Source organism: Telmatherina bonti, assembly GCF_933228915.1.
Source record: "Telmatherina bonti genome assembly, chromosome: 3".
Taxonomy (NCBI): domain Eukaryota; kingdom Metazoa; phylum Chordata; class Actinopteri; order Atheriniformes; family Telmatherinidae; genus Telmatherina; species Telmatherina bonti.
In genome coordinates this window covers 13,897,747-13,917,236 of record NC_136621.1, presented here as the reverse complement: position 1 = coordinate 13,917,236, position 19,490 = coordinate 13,897,747, and the positions used below count along the sequence as shown (strand labels likewise).

General features: G+C 42.9%; 2 protein-coding genes across 2 annotated transcripts in view; one reads left to right on the top strand and one right to left on the bottom strand.

Annotated features, from left to right (window-relative positions):
* LOC306774644 (insulin-like growth factor-binding protein 4) overlaps positions 1–5,829 on the bottom strand; it is a 23,574-nt gene extending 17,745 nt beyond the window's left edge. Inside the window, exon 1 of the mRNA XM_079264784.1 lies at positions 4,910–5,829. Within this exon, the coding sequence (XP_079120910.1) occupies positions 4,910–5,267 (358 nt within the window). The 5' untranslated portion in view covers positions 5,268–5,829. The remainder of the gene's footprint in view (positions 1–4,909) is intronic.
* On the top strand, positions 5,469–19,490 carry LOC306772770 (zinc finger protein Aiolos-like; the record flags this gene model as incomplete). The annotated part of the gene is made up of 10 exons (XM_079262381.1): positions 5,469–5,552; positions 6,430–6,521; positions 6,762–6,886; positions 12,030–12,134; positions 12,729–12,836; positions 13,505–13,924; positions 16,097–16,264; positions 16,676–16,792; positions 17,545–17,655; positions 18,868–19,490. 10 exons carry the CDS (start codon positions 5,469–5,471, stop codon positions 19,488–19,490), a joined length of 1,953 nt encoding a protein of 650 aa, XP_079118507.1.

The window sequence follows — 19,490 nt, the reverse complement described above, 5'->3', positions numbered from 1 at the left end:
AATCATCAGCTAACGTCTGATTCAGTTGTATGAACACTGATCAGGACTATCAGCAAGGCCAACTTGAACATGTCTGTGCCTCTTTGCAGTGTCATTTGTCAATAGAAAGATCTAAAGACTACAAATCAACATTTGATGGCAAAGGCACAAAAAGCAACTGCTGCTGCTGTTTAGTCTGATGCTGTTCTGTCCGCAGCATATTCAGCTCATGTCATAACAGTACAGCACGTTTATTTGTGGGAACCCAAACGGAGCAGAATGTACGAGTGATTTACTGTTTTATGGAGTTTGAAATAAACTTAAGTCGTAAATGTGACAATTTAAGATCCAACATTTATTCCATATACTCTCCGCAAGGGATTTACAGCTTAATAATGCCACTGTTGAAGCCGACTTCAACATTACCATCAGTCTTTTCTAGCAGTTCGCAGACAAGAAACAGTTTGTTGACTCTGAAAATTGTGTAATCCTTCAGCCTGAAACACCAACAATCCAGTTATAACACACAAAGGTGTGGATCAGAGACAAAAATCTGTTTAAATGGTAGAACAGAGCAACTTCCAGATGGATCTTCATCAGAATAAACAGTATGTTTAATCCTTGAAATATTTTGGGGAAAAAAAAAAGAAGTGAGGGGGGGGGGGGTGCTTCATTTCTCCCTCTGAATGTTTCTTCAGTGTTTTCAGGAAGGAATTCTGTTTTTCATCTCGATAAAGGCAGAATATGAATTTGTGTCAGTTATCCAACAATATTATCTAATATGTTGTGTAATTTCACCTCTTTAGCCTGAGGTACCAACCTCGGTGTGAATGCAGGGAAAAGAGGAATATAGGGAAACTGCGGGTTCAGTTAACTACAGCAACGTGAAAAAGAAAATACACCAAATGCCGAGGAGAAAATACGTCAATGGTCACTTATACGGCTATTTCCAAACTAATAGAGTTGGTCCTTCTACAAGGAGAAAGATTATTAACACATGAAAAACATTCAAAACAGCTGCCAATCTTCCCAGGAGTGGACATACCAACAAGCTCAGCCAAAGGTCAGGCCATGCCATGTTCAAAGAAACTACAAAGAAAAGAGCCATATCTCAGACTCCAGACCTCAGTCAGGGTGTTAAATGTTAAAGTTAGACAGTAAAATTATAAAACAACTGAACGAGTGTGGATCATTGAGAAGGGTTGCAGGAGAAAGCCTCTTCTCGCTAAAATGAACACGTTATAGCTTCGTTTGGCATGGCTTCAGGAATAATGTCCTTTATAAAGACTAGACATAAGTGGAGATTATAGGTCAGAATGTTCAACAAAGAAAAACCTACAAAATGTTAGCTGTCTAGCACGGTGGTGGAGGCTGATGATCTGGGCTTGTTCTGCAGCTGCGGGACCTGAAGTCATAGTGTGAACTGTGAACTCATCTGTACCAACGTGTTGTAGAGTGGAAGATGAGTCTGCCCGTCTGACAGTTAAAGCTTGGCTGAAACTGTTTCATGTAACAGGACAGCGATCGCAAACACAACAACAGATCTACAGCAGTAAGCCTGCAAAAGAAAAGAATCAAGGTGTTGACATGATCCAGTCAAAGTCCAGACCTTAAACTGATTAAAATACTGTGGGAATAGTGATGCACAGATTGTGAAATCTCCAGCTGATACTGATTTAGCTGGAAGCCTTCGGCCTTAATAGTACACGGCCGTACCATCTGTTTTAGTCATTTATTATTTTTTAATGTGCATGACATCATTTTAATGAATATTAGTTTGAAATATTTCAACACTTCACATTATCTTTGAATGATCACAAGATCTTTCATACAAACGTTTAAAAAAGCTTTATTATAAACTTTCATATAAATAATCTTTCTGCAAAACGAAACAGCTCATTGGTTTGTTCATAAAACTGTTTGGGAATAAATATTACATCTCCCAAATAGATAATAAACTATCTAAAGCATTATAAACAAAGAAAACGTTTTAAAAAGCAATGTTTGTTTTTTGTTTTTTTTAACTGTGCAAAATGACCATATGATATTAGGAGATGTAGATACTCCTGAGTAATCACTGTCCTCCGACTAATTATGTGTCATGACCAGGACAAAGTTGGACTATTTGTGTATCTCTCAGCTCCAACTCTGGAAGGGGGTCTCTGTCCCACAGAGGAAAGCAGTAAGCTAATCACATTTACTCCTGCATAAGAGCCCCAGCTGTACAAATGCTCTGCTCTGCCCAAAGAAAACAAACATATAATATTCAGAGACATCTGCTGAAAGTAGTTTGAGAAAAAAATCCTCAATTCGGTGCCCCCCCCCCCCCCCCCCCCTCTCTGAGAAAACACCTCCACATCTTTAACCAGTTCAAAACTCCCAAACATGTAGAGGAGTCCCTCCCGACGAGGAGAGAGCAGTATCTGGGTTAGCATGCTGCTAACCTGCGTGCTTCACAGCACCGGTAAATTGAGCATAGCAGAGCAGTCTGGCTCCGCCAACGACTTCATTCATGCAATTCCCTCAGTGCCCGTAGGTGAAAGACTTTTCATATCTGACATCTGTATCAGTCTGTAAATAATATCCGTTTCACCGTCAGATTGACCCATCTGACCACCTGACACCAGCACTCAGCAAGAATGTGGGAACATAGCTGATGCCAACACATGCATGATGATTTATTTCCAGTATTAAGATAGGGATGACTTTGAAGAACAGGATATTAAGAAGCACTGAAACCGTCACAGACTTTGACTTGAGATGCAGAGAAATGCCTGTTGTTGCTATGGAAATTAAGCTCAAGAGAGAAGAGATGTCAGGAAATAAATGGACTGCTGGATGATAGGTCTGCTAAGCTGTATTTGATGTGTTACTTTCCATGATACTTGGTGCAGTAAGTAAAAAGAATAAGTGCTCCTTTGCAAGGTTGTAACTAAAAGCCTGAACACCCGAAATTCCCTTCTGTTTAGATGTGCCTCGCTCCATCCCGGGGCCTTTTTTTTTTTCATTTTTATGAATTCGCTTGGATTTTAAAAACCCTCTTCTATTTTTATCTATCATGTTCACTGTTGCTAGGAGTGGGGCAGCGTTGGACATGTATTCAGGAGATGCACCCCCTCGTTTAATAATTCATAAGTGCGGTGAATGCTCCACAAAGGAAATCAGCTGCTTGTGACTGGAGTTGCTCTTTTTCCTCTCCCTCATGCCTCTCTAATTGTCTCTCCTATGCCCTGATTTACCCTAAACATCCTTATACATCGGATCTAAACTGCTGATTTACAGTGAGATTCATTGGGGAGAGCTTCAGTGCGTTGTTATGACAGACTCCGGAGGCAAGAAGGAGTGTGGAAGCAAACAGAACTCGCCGCTCGTGTTACAGAACACCAAAAAACAAAACTTATGAACTTTCCATTTACAGTCACCCCACCCTAGAGAGAAAAGACTCCCCTTAGCTCGCCGCAGCCTGGTTCCAGCTCCACGGGCAACGCAGCATCAAAGAGCAGTGTTAATACTCTGCGAGATAAACGGGCGTGGACGGACGGAGGCAGGCCAAACTGAGACAGTCGTCCATTTTGATCAAACTCAAAACAGCTTTCTCCTCTTCTTCTCTGACTCCATGCAGTCACGCTATGTGCCGGCCTAACCTACGCTGGCCCTGCACAGAGAGAGCAGAAGGCTCTAATTTCAGCTCTGGCAGCAAGAGTGCCGATGAGCTCATCCTCATGAAGGAGCTGGACGTGGTGGGCGATGCGCTCGAAGGCTTGTTAGGGCTCAGAGGAGGTGGGGTGCAGTGGGGTCATGGGGAACAGATGCTGCAACGAAGATGAGCACCCAGGGAGTTATATATCAGCTGAAGCTTATCCAGTCCTTTGGTGTTCTGGCACTACAGCAGACTGCCTCCTACCATTTCCACTAACTGTCTGGGAGCAACAGAGGGCCAGATAGTAAGGTCTTTTACAGCATCTTAATGGAAATCTGCACCACCACAGAGCAGAAAATGACAAATGGCAGACTTTTGTCTGTAGGGAGGCTAATATTCAAGCAGTGGACTGGAGCTGATTATTCAGATTCAGCTTTATATATCCACTATGTGACAGTGGAATCAGACTTTCCTCCTCGCAAGAGGAATGCCACAGCAAAGACAGAAAAAGAAAGAGGAACACAAGACTTTGATAGAGACATCAGAAGAAGAACAAGAGGGAAAAGGCAGCAACGACAGCGGAGGGAGGAGGATGGTGGGGGTATCCATGAAAGAGCACCAAGTGAATTACTGATTCCAGAGAGCACTAATAGCCCCAAACTGGCCACACTCCATTACAGTCATTTCATACAGCAGCTTTTATTACATCCTTCCATTACAAACACATACAAACACCGACTCGCATTTCCAGGATACCTGCACTGCATTTGGCTTGACGGCTACCTGCAGGATCCCAGGACCTGCACTGCATTTAGCTTGACGGCTACCTGCAGGATCCCAGGACCTGCACTGCATTTAGCTTGACGGCTACCTGCAGGATCCCAGGACCTGCACTGCATTTAGCTTGACGGCTACCTGCAGGATCCCAGGACCTGCACTGCATTTAACTCCACGGCTACCTGCAGGATCTCAGTTTAAGCCGGCGTGGAGAGGGGAGTTTTACTGTAACCTTCAGAACAGGTAGCTCTTGCACATGCTGCACACATATGCAGCTCCATGCACACGCCCACCCTGAACATCATCAGGTCATTCACCCCGTCACAGCATAGCAAGTGTGCACATGACAGAGCTGTTGCATGTGCATGCTTTGGTGCAAGGCTTAGCTGAGATTGTGGAGAATAAATAGGTTGTTGTCACTGCTCTCCAGCTCATGTAAGGCTGAGGGACACGGAGGTTTGGGAAAGGATGAAGATTCAAACTATTTAATCACATTTATCTGTCTGCTCTTACCTGAATTGTCCTCCACCTCCCTCTCATCGGTGCAGACCCCCTGGCCATGCATCAGAGAATGCAACGGTTTCTCCACGCCGCGCGGCGGATAACAACGGAGGCCCGTGCCACATCGGGGCGAGTAGACACCGCAGTGTGCTCCCTTAGGCAGGGCACAGGTGGGGCAGCAGCCGCAGCCGGGCTCCCGTACCGTTTCCTCACAGCCGTCCGGCAAACGACAGCTGGCCAGCCTCTCATCAGAGCACACCGGGCAGCGAATGGCCAGGTCCGACAAGCACAGCGCCGCCAGTGACAGGACACTTAACATCCACAGGCCCCAGCAGGACGGAGCTACTGCCACGCCACCTCCTCGCACCATGACAGCCCCGGCACCTGCAAGCAATCCTTTGACCTCGTCTACAGTCGCCTTCAGAGTCCCTCTCTTGTCTGAGTGTTGTGCAGCTTTTTGTTCTACTTCAACAGTGGATTTTGGACAAACAAGGGAGTCTAGTGAGGAACACTTTGTGCTGGAGAGTCTTTGATATTTTCAGCTGGTTAGTATATCAATTGCAGGGACACAATGCCGCTGCTGTGTTGCCACTCGGTTCCCCTGACTCAGTTTCACAGCGCAGAAATCGGAGCTTGCTCTGGAGCTGCTCAGCTGGCAAGTGTTAAGAGAGACTAGTTTTTGTTGAGGTGGGACAAACAGGAAGGATATCCTCTAGTGTGTTCAGGTGAGCTTCACTCGGTCTTCGAGATCGAGTCCAGAGACTTGACCACACTCTGCTAAAACACCCGCAGAATTAAAAGAAAAAAAAAAAAAAAAAAAGATAAAAATCTGGTCAACAAGTGTCCAAATGCAAAGCAGGTCATTAAAAAGGCAGTGTTTAAAGTAACAGCTGCAGTTGCTTCCTCTTGCCGGCGTGCAGTGCAAAAGGACTGGCTTCTGAGAGTGGCTCAACACGAGTGGCTCTCCTTGGACTTTATACTGGTCCATGGACACGCCTCTCCACCGTGAGAGAGGGGCTGAAAGGCGCAGCGGAGAAAATCCAGGCTACAGCTCTCTCCTCTGTCTCCCTCTGTCTCTTCAAAGCTCTCTCTCACACACTCACACACAAACTTATACTCGCTCTGCCTCACTTGTTGTCCTGATCACACTGAGATAAAAATAAGAAACAACCTCATCTCCTGCCTACTTGTTCACCACGAGAGTCCACCTTTTTTTGATTGTTTGTATGTCATGTGACTGTCACACTCACCAATTGATCTGCATTCTCTCTGATAACCATATAAAACATGTGAGTTTATAGGGAAAAAACAGAAAAATTACAGAGCTGCTTTAAGCTTTGAATGTGCTTTAATCAACCCTAAATGTACATTAACACACAGACAACTACCTCTGCTCGCTCATAGTGTGTGTTTGTGTGTGTGTGACTGCTTGCTTGTGTGTGCAACGGGTGGCCAGTCAGGTCGCTCCCATTGTTTTTCCCTCCCTGCCTCATTTTGTCGACTCCCTGATCTTTTTCTTTCTCTTGCAACAGGCTGAAGAGGGCAGCTATAAAAAGCAAATGGATACCCCTCTGCCCCTACTGCCCTCCCCCCCACCTTTCCTAAAAAAAAAAGCCTCCCACCGGTGGGATTGTGGGATATGTTTTAGAGGGACGGTTTTATCATCTGTTTGTGTTTCTGGTCATTTTAAAATCTGCTTGTTACTTTGTTCCTGTTTGCTTGTGTGTGTAAGATTTAGACTCATGGCTTTTACGTCTTTTTTCCCCCTCTCTCTCCTGTGTTCCTTTGCCTCTTCTTGCCATGGAAACCCAGCATGCATTGTAATGCCTTTGTGTGAGTGCGTTCTTTCAGCTTTTTTCTTCAGGCTGGTGGCTGGTTGCCATAGACGGGCCGTGGCCAGGAGCCAAGCTTTACGAGGCCCACTCAGGTGGGCGCTGCAGTGCGTGCTGTTGCTCTCGCAGCGCCCAGGTTCCTCCACATCGCGGCCTGGTACATGCTAAAGCATATGTTGAGGTGTTGACAGCAGCACCTCAGACATGGTTCCAAGTCCACAGAGCAACAGCAAGGCTGAACTTAACCTTGTATTAATCTGTTTAATGAGCAGACTGAATGTAATAACAACAACTACAGCAACTCAGGCCTTCACAACCATCCCTGCAGTTTCATTGCGTCTTAATTATGAACTGGTTGACTGTTTTTAGGAAGGCTGTAAGATGCAGGATGACATGCTAAGAGGTTAACGGTGGTTGTTAATGTTTTAACTAATGAGCTCTTTATGTAACTTGTAACTTAAAGATGCATTTACATGTTTCATTCTTTTTTTATATTAATAATTTTCATTCTTTTTTCCCATATTTGTTCATAAGAATAGAGAAACTACAAGAAGAAAAGCAGAGAGAAGGATGGGGAATTATTTGTGACAGGACTTTGGCACTGTGGTTTATGGTTGGTGCCTCGAACTTAAAAAAATAAATAAACAAACACTCAAGAGCACATCCTCGCCTCATGCCGTGGTAGAATGTTAAAAGAAAATTATAGTCTGGCATCCTTACAAAGAATAAATCAGTGTTGTTGCTGTAATCACGCTGTTTATACTGGCAGCTAACTTCAAAACAAATGGTGGCTCGCCAGCTGGTGTCGTTACAAACTTGCAGCCGTATGAAAAAAAAGTGCAATATTTCTTATATCTGGGGATTTTCAGTATCAGAACCAAATGAACAATGATCTGGTCCTCATCAGGTCTGACACTTATGTCGATACCACTTCACATGGACAGCTACACACAGAATATTACATTGTGTCATCATTCATTTGACAAAAAAAATGTGCAAAAAAGCAGAACTAGTGTGCAAGAATTAAACCCTCCTCCACAGTTTCATCAGGGATAAAGAGGGTAAGCAGCAGCGAGCTAATAAAATCCAGACCGTTTATTGATCATTAGCGTGTGATCACCACTTGAAAGCAGATGTCTTGACAGTTTTCTGGTCTAGAGCGTTCAAATGCCAAGAAAGAAACATTTCGTAAATGATCTTAGAGAAGCAATTTTAGCTGTCAATCAAATAAGAGTGAGGTTTATCAGACCCTTTTCAAACAATCTGGAAGTCATCATTCCACAGAGAAAAAGGTTTTTCACAAATAAAAAAACGTTCAAGACAACTCCCATGCAAATAGAAAATGTTCAAAATAGCTGCCAATCATCTCATGAGTCAAAGCTCCAGCAAGTTCAGACTGGACTCTGCAATGCTCAAAGGAACTGAATAAAGAGCCAGGTGTCAGACGGGACACCTTGCAGTCAGATAGCATGCAGGAGGTTAAAGTTCATGGCTGTCTAGTTAGAAAAAGACAGATCGAGTATGGCTTGTTTGCAAGCTTTTGTTTGTTTGTTTCCAGGAGAAAACCTCTTCTCTCTACGAAGAACATGAGTAGGTTTACAAAGCAGTATCTGATTTCTGGAGCGACGTCCTTTGGACAGACCAGGCAAAAATGTAGATGTCTTATCAAAATGTAGCAAAAAGAAATCAAAAACATATCAACAGAAACACCTCACATAAACTGTCAAGCACAGTGGTGGCAAGATGTGGTTTAGGCTTGTTCTGCAGCAACAGGACCTAGACCTGAACCTGGACTTACAGTCCCTGAGTGGACCTTGAACTCCTCTGTATACCAAAGTATTTTAAAGTACAAATTTTAGTCCATTTGTGTGACAGCTAAAGCTTGGCTTAAGTTGGTTTATGGAACAGGGACATTGATCCCAAACACAGCTGCAAAACGACTAAAGACTGAAAAGAATCAAGGCGTTACAACGATTCAGTCAAAGTTCACAAATCAACCTGATGAAAAAGCCGTGGTGGGACACAGCATAGGATCCTGCTTCACGCGACCATGAAATGGACTAAGCAGTTAAGTAGATGGATGGATGGATGGATGGATGGATGGGCGGATGGACGGATGGATGGGACCCTAAAAAAGCAGATGTTGCAAATCCCAACTGGAGCCAAACTTTAACTATAAAGACAAGTAGACCAAAACTCCTCTGAAATTAACAGTTGAATAAAGTCTAAGATGATTCTATTGATATATTTTAGGAATCTCTTTCACTACCAATAAAAAAAAAGCAGCTCTTTGAAGCTCTAGTTCTTCTAAACCTGCATTGGTAGATAAAAAAAAAAAAAACTCATTGTCACTGTCCATGGTTTATTTAACAGACACTTCTGACTCAAAACAGCTATGAGTGTATTTAAATTCAAGATACATGAAATCAAACTAAATCCAATAAGTGAATACAGATTCAAACAGTGCTGAGGTCGATGTAAAAAGTATTTATATGCTCCAACCACAAGATGGCGTTATGACATCTTAAACTGAAACAAGTTGGGGACCTCGCAGTCCACCTAAAGTCATATAAAATAAAACATAAACAGTTATTTATTTTACTTATATGAAGTTTTTGATCATACATGTATATTGTTGGTGAATATGGATGTGAAAGTACTCTTTCTTGTTTTAGATGTCATTCTTTGCTGCACATGAAGCCTCTGTTGCTCCACCTTGTTTCAGAGTTCCTGTTCCTTTAAGGGATCGCTCCAACATTCAACACAGTCACGTTGCGCATATTCCAGATTCAGAGAAAGTCCAGCGGTGGAGTGTGGAATCCCCTGCTGTGAAAGCTGTCCTCCTTTCTGGTGCTGAGCAAAATAATAAAAACAAAAACAGCAGGTAAGATCACATCAACATCACTCAGACTTACATTTAACTTTTGACACAAACAAAACCATCTTTGACTTTAGCTTGTGTTTCCTTGTCTCTGTTTGACCATGTGAGAACTATTCCTGCTGTTTTCATTCCTGCACTTACATTTTTAGAAATGATACTTTTTTTTTTTTTTAAATTAAAGTTGAAAAATGTAGTTTTAAAAATGTTTAATGTTAGATGTTTTGTTTATGTTTCTTATTCTTGTTTTTTTTTTTGTTTTTTTTTTTTTGTCTAAATGATTCGCACTTTAGAAAAATGGTAACAGGTTTCTGGAGCATCTTTATGAGTGCATATTTGATGTTCATTTTTCAATTGGTCGCTACTTGAACTTGAACGTGGTCTTGCTGCTGGAGTGGAAAACTTTTTTTTTTTTTTTTCATTTGCTCCTGTGTAAAAACCCAGCAGGAAATACATGTGCAGTAAGCACGATGTCTTTCTCATCAGGCTAAATGTAGAGACAGGGTCGAGCAATCAACCGTGGACTTTTACCCAGTCTTATTTTTACAAACTACTTTTGACACTGTCCAACCAACAGACACAGTGAGATGCAACTGCTGCTTCTATTTCTTCACATGCTCTGTAAAGAACAGAAATAGAAAAAAAAAAAAAAGGGTCTTAGAAGCAGAAAAAGTTATACAGTCTCAGTCTGTATAACTTTTCAGTCTCAGTCGCTTAAAGAAAAGTGCAACATGATGATTGTATCCTGCCAACCCACCTTGTCAAGATGTTACAGGCTTTTCTATTTTATTCTGAAAACTTTAAACAAACAAACTTGGTTTTGAAAATCTGACTTGACCCGCTTCTATTTCCAAACTATCTCTTTAATCAGTCAAATATTGTGGTTCCTCTCCACAGAACATTTCATCATGAGCACAGACAAGCAACCTGAAATAACTTCCCTGGAGGGAGATGGGACACGTGAGTATCTTAGTTTTTGTCTCTTTGTGTACGTGATCAGTTTGTACTCATCCCCCCCCCCCCCCCCCACAGGAACCGCCATCCTGCCCAAAGTCCGTGCTGAAAGCCCAAGATCTGGGCATGGAATTTGTGCAGGCTGAAGCTGATAATAGACCATCGTTTATGCCAGTTTGTGTCCCTGCAAGAAAAAAAAGCCGAGTTTAATTGGAACTTTAGTGCTCCTGAAGATTATATATATATTTAATCTTTGTTACACATAAAGCTTCGATGTTTCTCTGAACTGAATTGAAAATAAACTCAAACCTGTTATTTTCTCGGAGCGTTTGAAAGTATATTTAATAGATGGAATGAAACACAAAGAAAGTTACGTTTGGTGTCATCCTTGTATTTAAGATATATATAAAGAGATTTCAAATTTAAAGCATTAGAAGAAAACAATGGATGGTCGAGTTTACCATGCTCATTTTTAATGGTTTGGGAGTCCTTTCTTTCTGAATCCCAGATTTTAGTGGCTCAGTAGTCCGTTATTGTTGCTGTCTGGTTCTCCTTTTCATGATACTGCATGAAGTTTCAGTAGGAGACTCATCAAACACTCTGCACGTATGAAGCCCTGCTCTTGGAAGTCACCCAGATGTCTGGTATCTTCCTGCTGAAATATCCGCACACCTCCTAGGAAAGGACAAAGTTCAGCATTCACCTCTATATTCAGGCCTTTAAAGATATAAGGTCATCCATTGCATGGACACTGATGCTCTTCCATCCATCGCAGCTTTTTTGTGATAATAGCTTGGATGGTCTTTCTTCTCTTTACCATGTAGAAGCAGATGAAGCTGAAGCATAGACTAATCTGACCACAGAGCACATGTCCATTGTTTCTCTGTACATTTGTGTGAAGCTGATGCTGTTTTTATCCTGGTTTCTAAATAGCTTACGCATTGTGTAGTCTCGTTTTAAATTATATTTCTCGATGCAGCTGTGGACAGTGTGGCATGAAAATGTTTCTGAGCTCAAGTGGCTCAGATCATGGTTTCATGACGGTTTCAAATGAAGAGTTGCCGGAGAGCTCAAAGAACACAAATGTCTGATAAGATTTGGTTATATGCAGCGATCCACAACTAATTCATGCTTAGAATGAATAAGAACATGGCAGATACTCCTGTTTTACCCAATTGTGACACCCTCACCTGTTCTCAGTTGTTTACAAGAATTGTAGACTTTCTTTGCCATTCACAACTTTTTTTTTTTTTTTTTAAATGTGGCTGCATCAAAGTCTACATTTGTCTAAAGTCTAGATTTTTTCCAAAAGTTCCTCAACAAAGGCATGGAAGATCATCTCTTTTTTTTGTCTATAATATAAATGTTCAGATGTATTTGGTTACAGACATACATTTATGTTTCTAACTTTCTAACTTTTGTGGACATGTGATCTGTCTCTAAATGGGCCTTATTAACTGTTTTTCAGAAGCTCTCAGTAATGTCGCAGAAGATAAGTTGCTGGAAGAGGAAGAGAAGGAGCCCTCACTCAGTGAGAATGGCATACAGTCTAATGAAGGTGTCACAGATACACGTATGTACTCACACATGCTTATAAGTAAAATCCTATTAGATTTAATGGGAAAGTGTGTCCTGGTAGTGTATCTGCACACACCTGGAAACAATCTGCCCTTTGCAATTCCATTTCAGCCAGTGTGCTTCTGCCCTTTCATGTAGTGCATTTTTGTTTGTGGACTTTACAAACAGTGATACTGAAGACAGCGATGTAGCTGCAGTAACTTTATATTTTATTCAGGTCATTTTACATTTGTGTGTTCATTGTAAGGATTTAGTTGACAAATGTGCAGAACTTAAGTAATGAACATGAAAATAAAGGAAGCAGTCGGCACAGATGGTTTTTAATCCAATCAGTAATTGCACATTATGACCAGGAAATTTAGAACCTTTTATGTGTCAAGCTAGCTCATCTGAAAAAGAACAGAACATGATGTACAAGCGGTCCTCTTTTTCATTTCTCACTGGCAACCATCTACCCCACCTTCCTAAAGCTTTGCTCTGCGTCTGCACAGCCTGCGGTTCACTGCTCTGAGATACTGGACTCTATATCGGGCCTCTCGGATCTCTGTGTGTTCAAAGTTTCCATAGCACTCTGAGCGCTTTCCTGAAGACAAGGCGCTGCTCTTCAGCTCATCACCACTCACCGCCAAGACCACGCTGTGGTTTCTGGATGAAACTGAACACACCAAGGGTTGGTTCACGCTTAGCAAGAGGTTAGGTTAGAGGTCCTGCAAGCAGGGTCGTAGAGTTCTGCAAAAGAGCAGCTGTAAGGGTGAGAAATGTAACACGCAGCTGGACGAATCTTTAAAGCCAACCAAGTTCAGCATTAGATATGTAAAGCTAAGTAAAAGGTCTTTTTAAAAAATGAAAAACTTGCTTGTGAACAACTTGGGCTGGCTGAGGTGGGAGATTTAAGAAATGTTTCTGTGCTGACTGATTGATATTCAGTTTTAATCATTTTCACTCTCAGAGTTGATTTAAAAAAAAAACAAAAAAAAACAGAAAAGCTTTTTAAGCTGATGAGGAATTGGTGTCATTTATCTGAGGCGCCTGCTGTTTCTATCCTGTCCTGGTTCTAGTTTCTGTATTTTCAGAGGAAACGCTTTCCTCTTATCTCAAGCACACATCTTCTGAATCTCTCTGTGATACTACACATCGGCCCAAATTAAGCTTCCCACACTCTGGAGATGTGCTTGAACTAATACCAAAGTTTAAGTGCAAATGTAGAAGTGAGTGGAGTCAAGCTCCTTATATGGAAGTGCAGAACGTTCAACACATCAGTCCCATCTTTGCCTGTAAGGTACTTCAGTTTTAACCACTCCTTGTGCTTTTAAAATGTCTCTCCACATGACTGTTTTGTGTCTCTTTTACGCCCAATTTGCTCAGGTGTAATAAAGATGGAGGCTGAGGAGGCGGGAGGTAACGAACCGTATCTGGAGACTGAGAAAGAAGGAGGGATGGTGCCTAAAGAGGAAGCAGAGGGAGGCAGTGAGGATGGCATGGAGGACGGATTTGATGAGGAGAGAACAGAGGATGACAATGATGAGGAGAGGGATATGGAGGGAGATGAAGAGGGAGATGTCCCGAATGAGCCGCAGGACCTATCCCTGGTGGATTACACACGTTATGACCACGCGGCCCTCCCAGACGGCCATGCGACGGCAGTGGCGGAGGAGGACGTCGGAGAAGGGACGTACATGTCTGGAAGCTCCCGCAGCCAGACGCCAAGCAAGCTCAGCTGCGACATCTGCGGCCTGTCCTGCATCAGCATCAATGTCCTGCTGGTGCACAAACGCAGCCACACCGGTGAGAACCCACATTTCTTCCATTTTATTGATCGTCTGCATGACATGTGACGCATAACCCCAACCGGTGTTGCATCAGCAGTTGTGCAATAGCTTCTATTGTTCAATAATACGCTGCAGTAGCTGCGTGATTTGATGGCAGCAGCTGATAAGTTCATTTGCACAGACATAAAGCTGACACCAGCACTGAAAGGAGGTCAGAAACTCATTATTTAAATGCAATGTGTTGACAGTCTGTCTCATTCCTTCCATCGTTTTGCTGAGTGACTGAGAAAGAGACGTAACTGAAATGAAGACATTGAGATCTGTACTCTCTGCGGTCCCAGTGACCCTTCCAGCAGCAGTCTGCTGGTTAAACTGACTTTTTCTGTCATGGTTAGCCGTGCTTGTGCATGGCTGCTGGAGTTGTGAGGCTGTTTTCAACATCCAGTGCACCACACATTTGGTGGTCTGAGTCATGAGAATGCCATTTTAAGCTTCCTGACAGTGAAAATAAGATGCTGTTAGTTTGTTCTTCTTTTGAAGATGGTGAATGATTTTGTTTTTTTGCAATTCATTGTAATACGAGGAACCAGAGGACAACTCAAAGGAAAGATCTGTTTTGTTTGTTTTGTTTTGTTTTATTAGGGGGTGTTCTGTGAAGTACTTACAAGATACCAATTTCTTAAACCAGAGTTGATGGTGGTCTGATTGCTTTCAGTTTGTAGAATTAAAGAGGAATTGGGACAGATGAGCCAACAGGTGCAGAAGAAGGCGGAACAACTTTGGATTTTCAAGTTTCGAAAACAACTAAAACCTCATAAGATGACAACAGATTTAGCATTTTTCCATCATTCTTTATGCATTACCATTAAAACATACATGTTGAAAGCAAAATTGAAGCTATTAAAAACATAATTTGATGTTTGCTCAAACTGCCCTGCAGATTTCATGAGCATTGAGTTGTTTTATGTGCATGGCAGCATCATTCCCCTCCCTGCCTCTTCAAACTGACTGCAGTCTGACCACTGTCTGCCACAGATAAGAGAGTATCATTCATTCTTTCATTCGTGATCCCAACCGCTTCGTCCGATGAAGGGTCACGGGGAACCTGGAGCCTATCCCAGCAGTCTTTTGGGCGAAAGGCGGGGTACACCCTGGACAGCTCGCCAGTCCCTCGCAGAGATAAGAGAGTAACTGATCATAAATACTTTCTTAAAGTTAAACAAAAGCAAGGAAGAAAAGAGAAATCCATTTAAGTATAAAAACAGACACAATATCCAAGCTACGCTGCAAAATGACTCTTGTTGCACGTGCTGCTAAAGTTGGCTAAAAATAGCTGAACCTTTTAGTGCAGCAAGCATTCACACTGTTGTCATTTTAATGAGATTACACAATATCATGACAATCATTTCCACCCAGATTTGTATTCATAAAGAGCTTAGATCATGTGTCGATGATGGGTGAAACCTACCCCCGTCCAGGCTAAAGTTAGGTGTTTCTGGTCCCAAACACTGTAAGACAGTGTCTTTCTTCAAATTATCTGGTGGCGCTGTATGTGTCGTATACTGTTGTATGTGAATAATAACAAAAAGCAATTGAAAAGATTAAGAAAAAAAAAAAAAACACTCCAGACCATGCATATAAATGAAGTATGACGCTCGTTGAATGCTGTTACATTAACAGTAACCTGTCCAGCTGAAACAACCCCAAATCACTTGCTTCGTTCGCGATATTTTTATTTCATTTTATGTCCCTTTATTTGTTTATTCCCCTTTTTAACCACCGTTATCTTAAATCTAAACAATGAAAAGCTACGCTTGTCTTGATGCAAGTAAAGATTTAAGTCATGCTAATTTCTGAAACATGTTTAGAGATGAAATGGCTAAAGTAAAGAATTTTGACATTCTAGTCTTAGAAATTAACATATTTACAAGCAGATTTTATGAGTTAAAGTCAAAGCTTGTGAGGCACGTGAAATACTCCTGCATAAAAACACCCTGCAGATGGGAACCAAGTGAAGACATCCACATTAGCGTGTTGTATGAAAGTCGTCCGCAGGTGCAGAAAATTAATGGGGTAAATCTGAAAGGAAGGAATGGTTTATAAAGGGCAAACCTTTGTGTGGAACAAAAATTGCTCGTGCAGCTTCTGAGCTCAGAGCAGACTGACTTTGGTGTGTTTTCTCTCTCAGGTGAGAGGCCATTCCACTGCACTCAGTGTGGGGCCTCCTTCACCCAGAAGGGAAACCTGCTTCGCCACATCAAACTGCACTCCGGGGAGAAGCCTTTCAAATGCCCGATGTGCAGCTACGCCTGCCGCAGACGCGACGCTCTGAGCGGGCACCTGCGCACCCATTCTGGTATCATCACACGCACACACACACACACACACACACCCTCAGTCACTTGCACATTATCTGCACTGATACTGTATGCACCTGCGTACAGTATCACATTGGTTGGTTTCTTACTCCTTTCGAGTCTTGAAACATGTGAAGTACTGAGCCTACATAGCTTTTCCAGTAACATTGTGCCATGAGGTGTAATATGGTTACGCACATCTTATGTGATATCTTACTCACCCCTGGAAACTTAAATCGCTCACTTTCAGTTCACGTGTTTTACCTGCAGCATCCACATCATCACTTTTTCTTGCACTTTTTTTTTTTTTTTTTTTTTTTTTTTTTAAATAAAACCACACACTTAAGGAAATAATCCTTGCTGTGGCATTTTTTGCTTTTGTGCTGATTAAATGAAATCCCTGCTCACAGTGGAGAAGCCCTTCAAGTGCAACCACTGCAATCGCAGCTACAAGCAGCGGAGCTCCCTGGAAGAGCACCGAGAGAGGTGCCATGTGTATATCCAGAGCAAAGGTCCTGCAGAAAGAGGTGAGCTGATGTTACGCACGCACGCGCCAAACCCAAAAACCTCTCACACTGATAGGTGTTAATGTAATCGGTCCACATGAATGCATATAGATACACACAGCAGGCGTGTTGCAGAAGCTGTTATTTATTGCAGATCCTGTTTTCATGACCTTTTAAAATTAATGACCTTCTTAGGCTAGTGCCACATCATCATCACAGCAAAATAGGTTATGGCTGTTGTGGTGTGAAGGCTCAACCGCTTCTCCTGTCTATATAAGCAAAGGGGAAGGCAAATAGGGCAAATCTTTTGAGCCCAGCAGCGAAGCACTGCACTCACACAAACATCACCATCAGCTTTCGTAGTCCTACCCCCCCCCACCTTTACGTACCGAGAGGGCAGTTGCACAATTGCAACATACACCGCGCTCTTTTTGTGGTCACCGAATGTCGTAAGTTATTGCTTGATAGTACCGTAGTGGTGAGGAAGCACATCCTCATCCTGTGGTCTCCTCCTGCACTGATGAAGTAAAAAAAAAATAAGAAAAAGTAACCAGGAAGTGAGGTCACGGGAGCCGCTGGTGTCAAATTAATATCTTGTTCCTCCCAGTGTCACTCTATTCATTTTTTTTTTTTTTTTTTTTTTTTTACTTTATATTCTAAGATGAAATGCTCAGAAAGCTGAGCGGCCGCTGTTCAGAGCGCTCATAGTACTGCGTGATCGGCAGCAGCTCCTCATTTCTTCGTTGCTCTGTGTGTTTATTGCTGTGAAGCAGAAGACAACCACCCATCCAGGGCTCAGATGGGCACTGAGCGTGCGTTGCTACTCGACCGGCTCGCCAGCAACGTTGCCAAACGGAAGAGCTCCATGCCACAGAAGTTTACAGGTAAGAGCCGCGACACAGATGTGATCCAGAACTCCAGCTGCTGACAAACCAGTCGAGCACTTTAGTTCATTTTTATTAAATATAAACCTAAAAAAAAAACAAAAAAAAACTTTTTTTTTTTTTTTTACCAGCTTTTACTTGCTGATGTCTTCTGTTAAGTGTTTTGCTTTTGCTGTGCTTAAAGGTTTCAATTTAAATGATATATTAAGCTGTGTGTCTGAGCTTCTTGTTTGTCTGTCTGTGTTCTTTGCTGGCCTGTGTCTTTGCCAGAGAAGAAATGAGGGCAAAGCAGCTGCCTCCTCATACCACAGTGGTCTCCACTACCCTAAATTCTCTGCAAGAGTTGTGTCATAGGTGGGTACAGGCAACCATGCATGATTATTCAATTAATTCATTTTTTTTTTTTTTTTTTTTTTTTTTTAAAAACGAAAGAGTTTTTTTTGTTGTTTTTTTTTTTTTTTTTACCAGAAACTTGCTTTATTACTCACTTTATGTGCTTTGAATTGAACACAGATTACTATGTCGGAGCAATTTATGATCAAAAGTTTGCAGTTTCAGTAAATAGCTGAGTTGGCACTGCCATTTCCCAAACTTTAGAAGCACACACAGGATTTTCAATAGCTTGCTCTCACCTTTTGGTTAAGCTCAACCTTGAGTTGTAGTTTCGCAATCACGCCTCAAGCTGCCGGCGAACACGGAGAGAAAAAAAAAAAAAAAAAAAGACTCCTACGTCTATCAGCTTGACAAATGAAGTGAGATCTTTCAATATGACAACCACAGGGGAAAAGAGAAGTAAGAGAGTCTGCAACCACAGAGAAAGAGAGAGAGAGAGAGAGAGAGAGAGAGAGAGCGGGCGGGAGGCGAGAAACGTGAGCAGGTGTCTCTGTGTCGATACTTCTGTAGAGCAGCTGCACTGAAGGCCTTCATCTGCTGTTATCTGCTTCCTTTCAAACCTCTGTCCCCTCCTGGTTCAGGATGATTTCTTGCTTTAAAGTCTCTTTAGTTCCATGAGCCAGATTTTCTTTCTTAAGATTTTCTTTCTTGCATGTTTTTCTTATCGCCGCCTACCGCTTCTCCAAACGAAAAGCAGACCCTTTGAAGCACCCTGACTGAATTGTGTTAGCCGTGACTCTTCTTGCTGCTGTTTGCTGCCTGAGACATCTCTCTGATCTGTGCAAACGTCTTCAGTGCCCTCTTGTCTCCCTGGTCTAGGCGATAACGGCGTCTGCCTGGATTTGAGCTTTAACAGGGAGCTGGTCCACCGATCTGACGTGAAAGACCCTCCTGCAGGCTCACCAGGGCCCGACGGTCACCACCAGCAGCAGCCCATGCTGTCTTGCCCAGATGGTGACCCACCTCCCTCTCATAGGCCCTACCCCATCCCGCTTAACCGTACCGACATCACCTCCATGGGCCTCACCAACGGCCACAAGATGGGCCTGTCGCTTCTGGGTCTCCCTCAGCCCCCCCTCGCCATGGACTCATTCCACTCTGATAACTCCCAGATGACCCAGCCCATCATGTACCGCTTAGGGCACCTGCTGAACCACCAGAATGGGGTCCCGCACCCACACACCCAGCCCATACCCTTGTCACCCCACGAGGCCTTGCGAGTGACGCAGGCCGACGGGGAGGCCGGCGCTCTGCCTGGAGCGGTGTACCCCTGTGGCCACTGCAGGGTCATCTTCCTGGACTACGTCATGTTCACCATCCACATGGGCTGCCACGGCTTCCGTGACCCACTGGAGTGCAACGTGTGTGGCCACCGCAGCCGGGACCGTTATGAGTTTTCCTCCCACATAGCCCGTGGCGAGCACCGCCTAGAACTGAAGTAG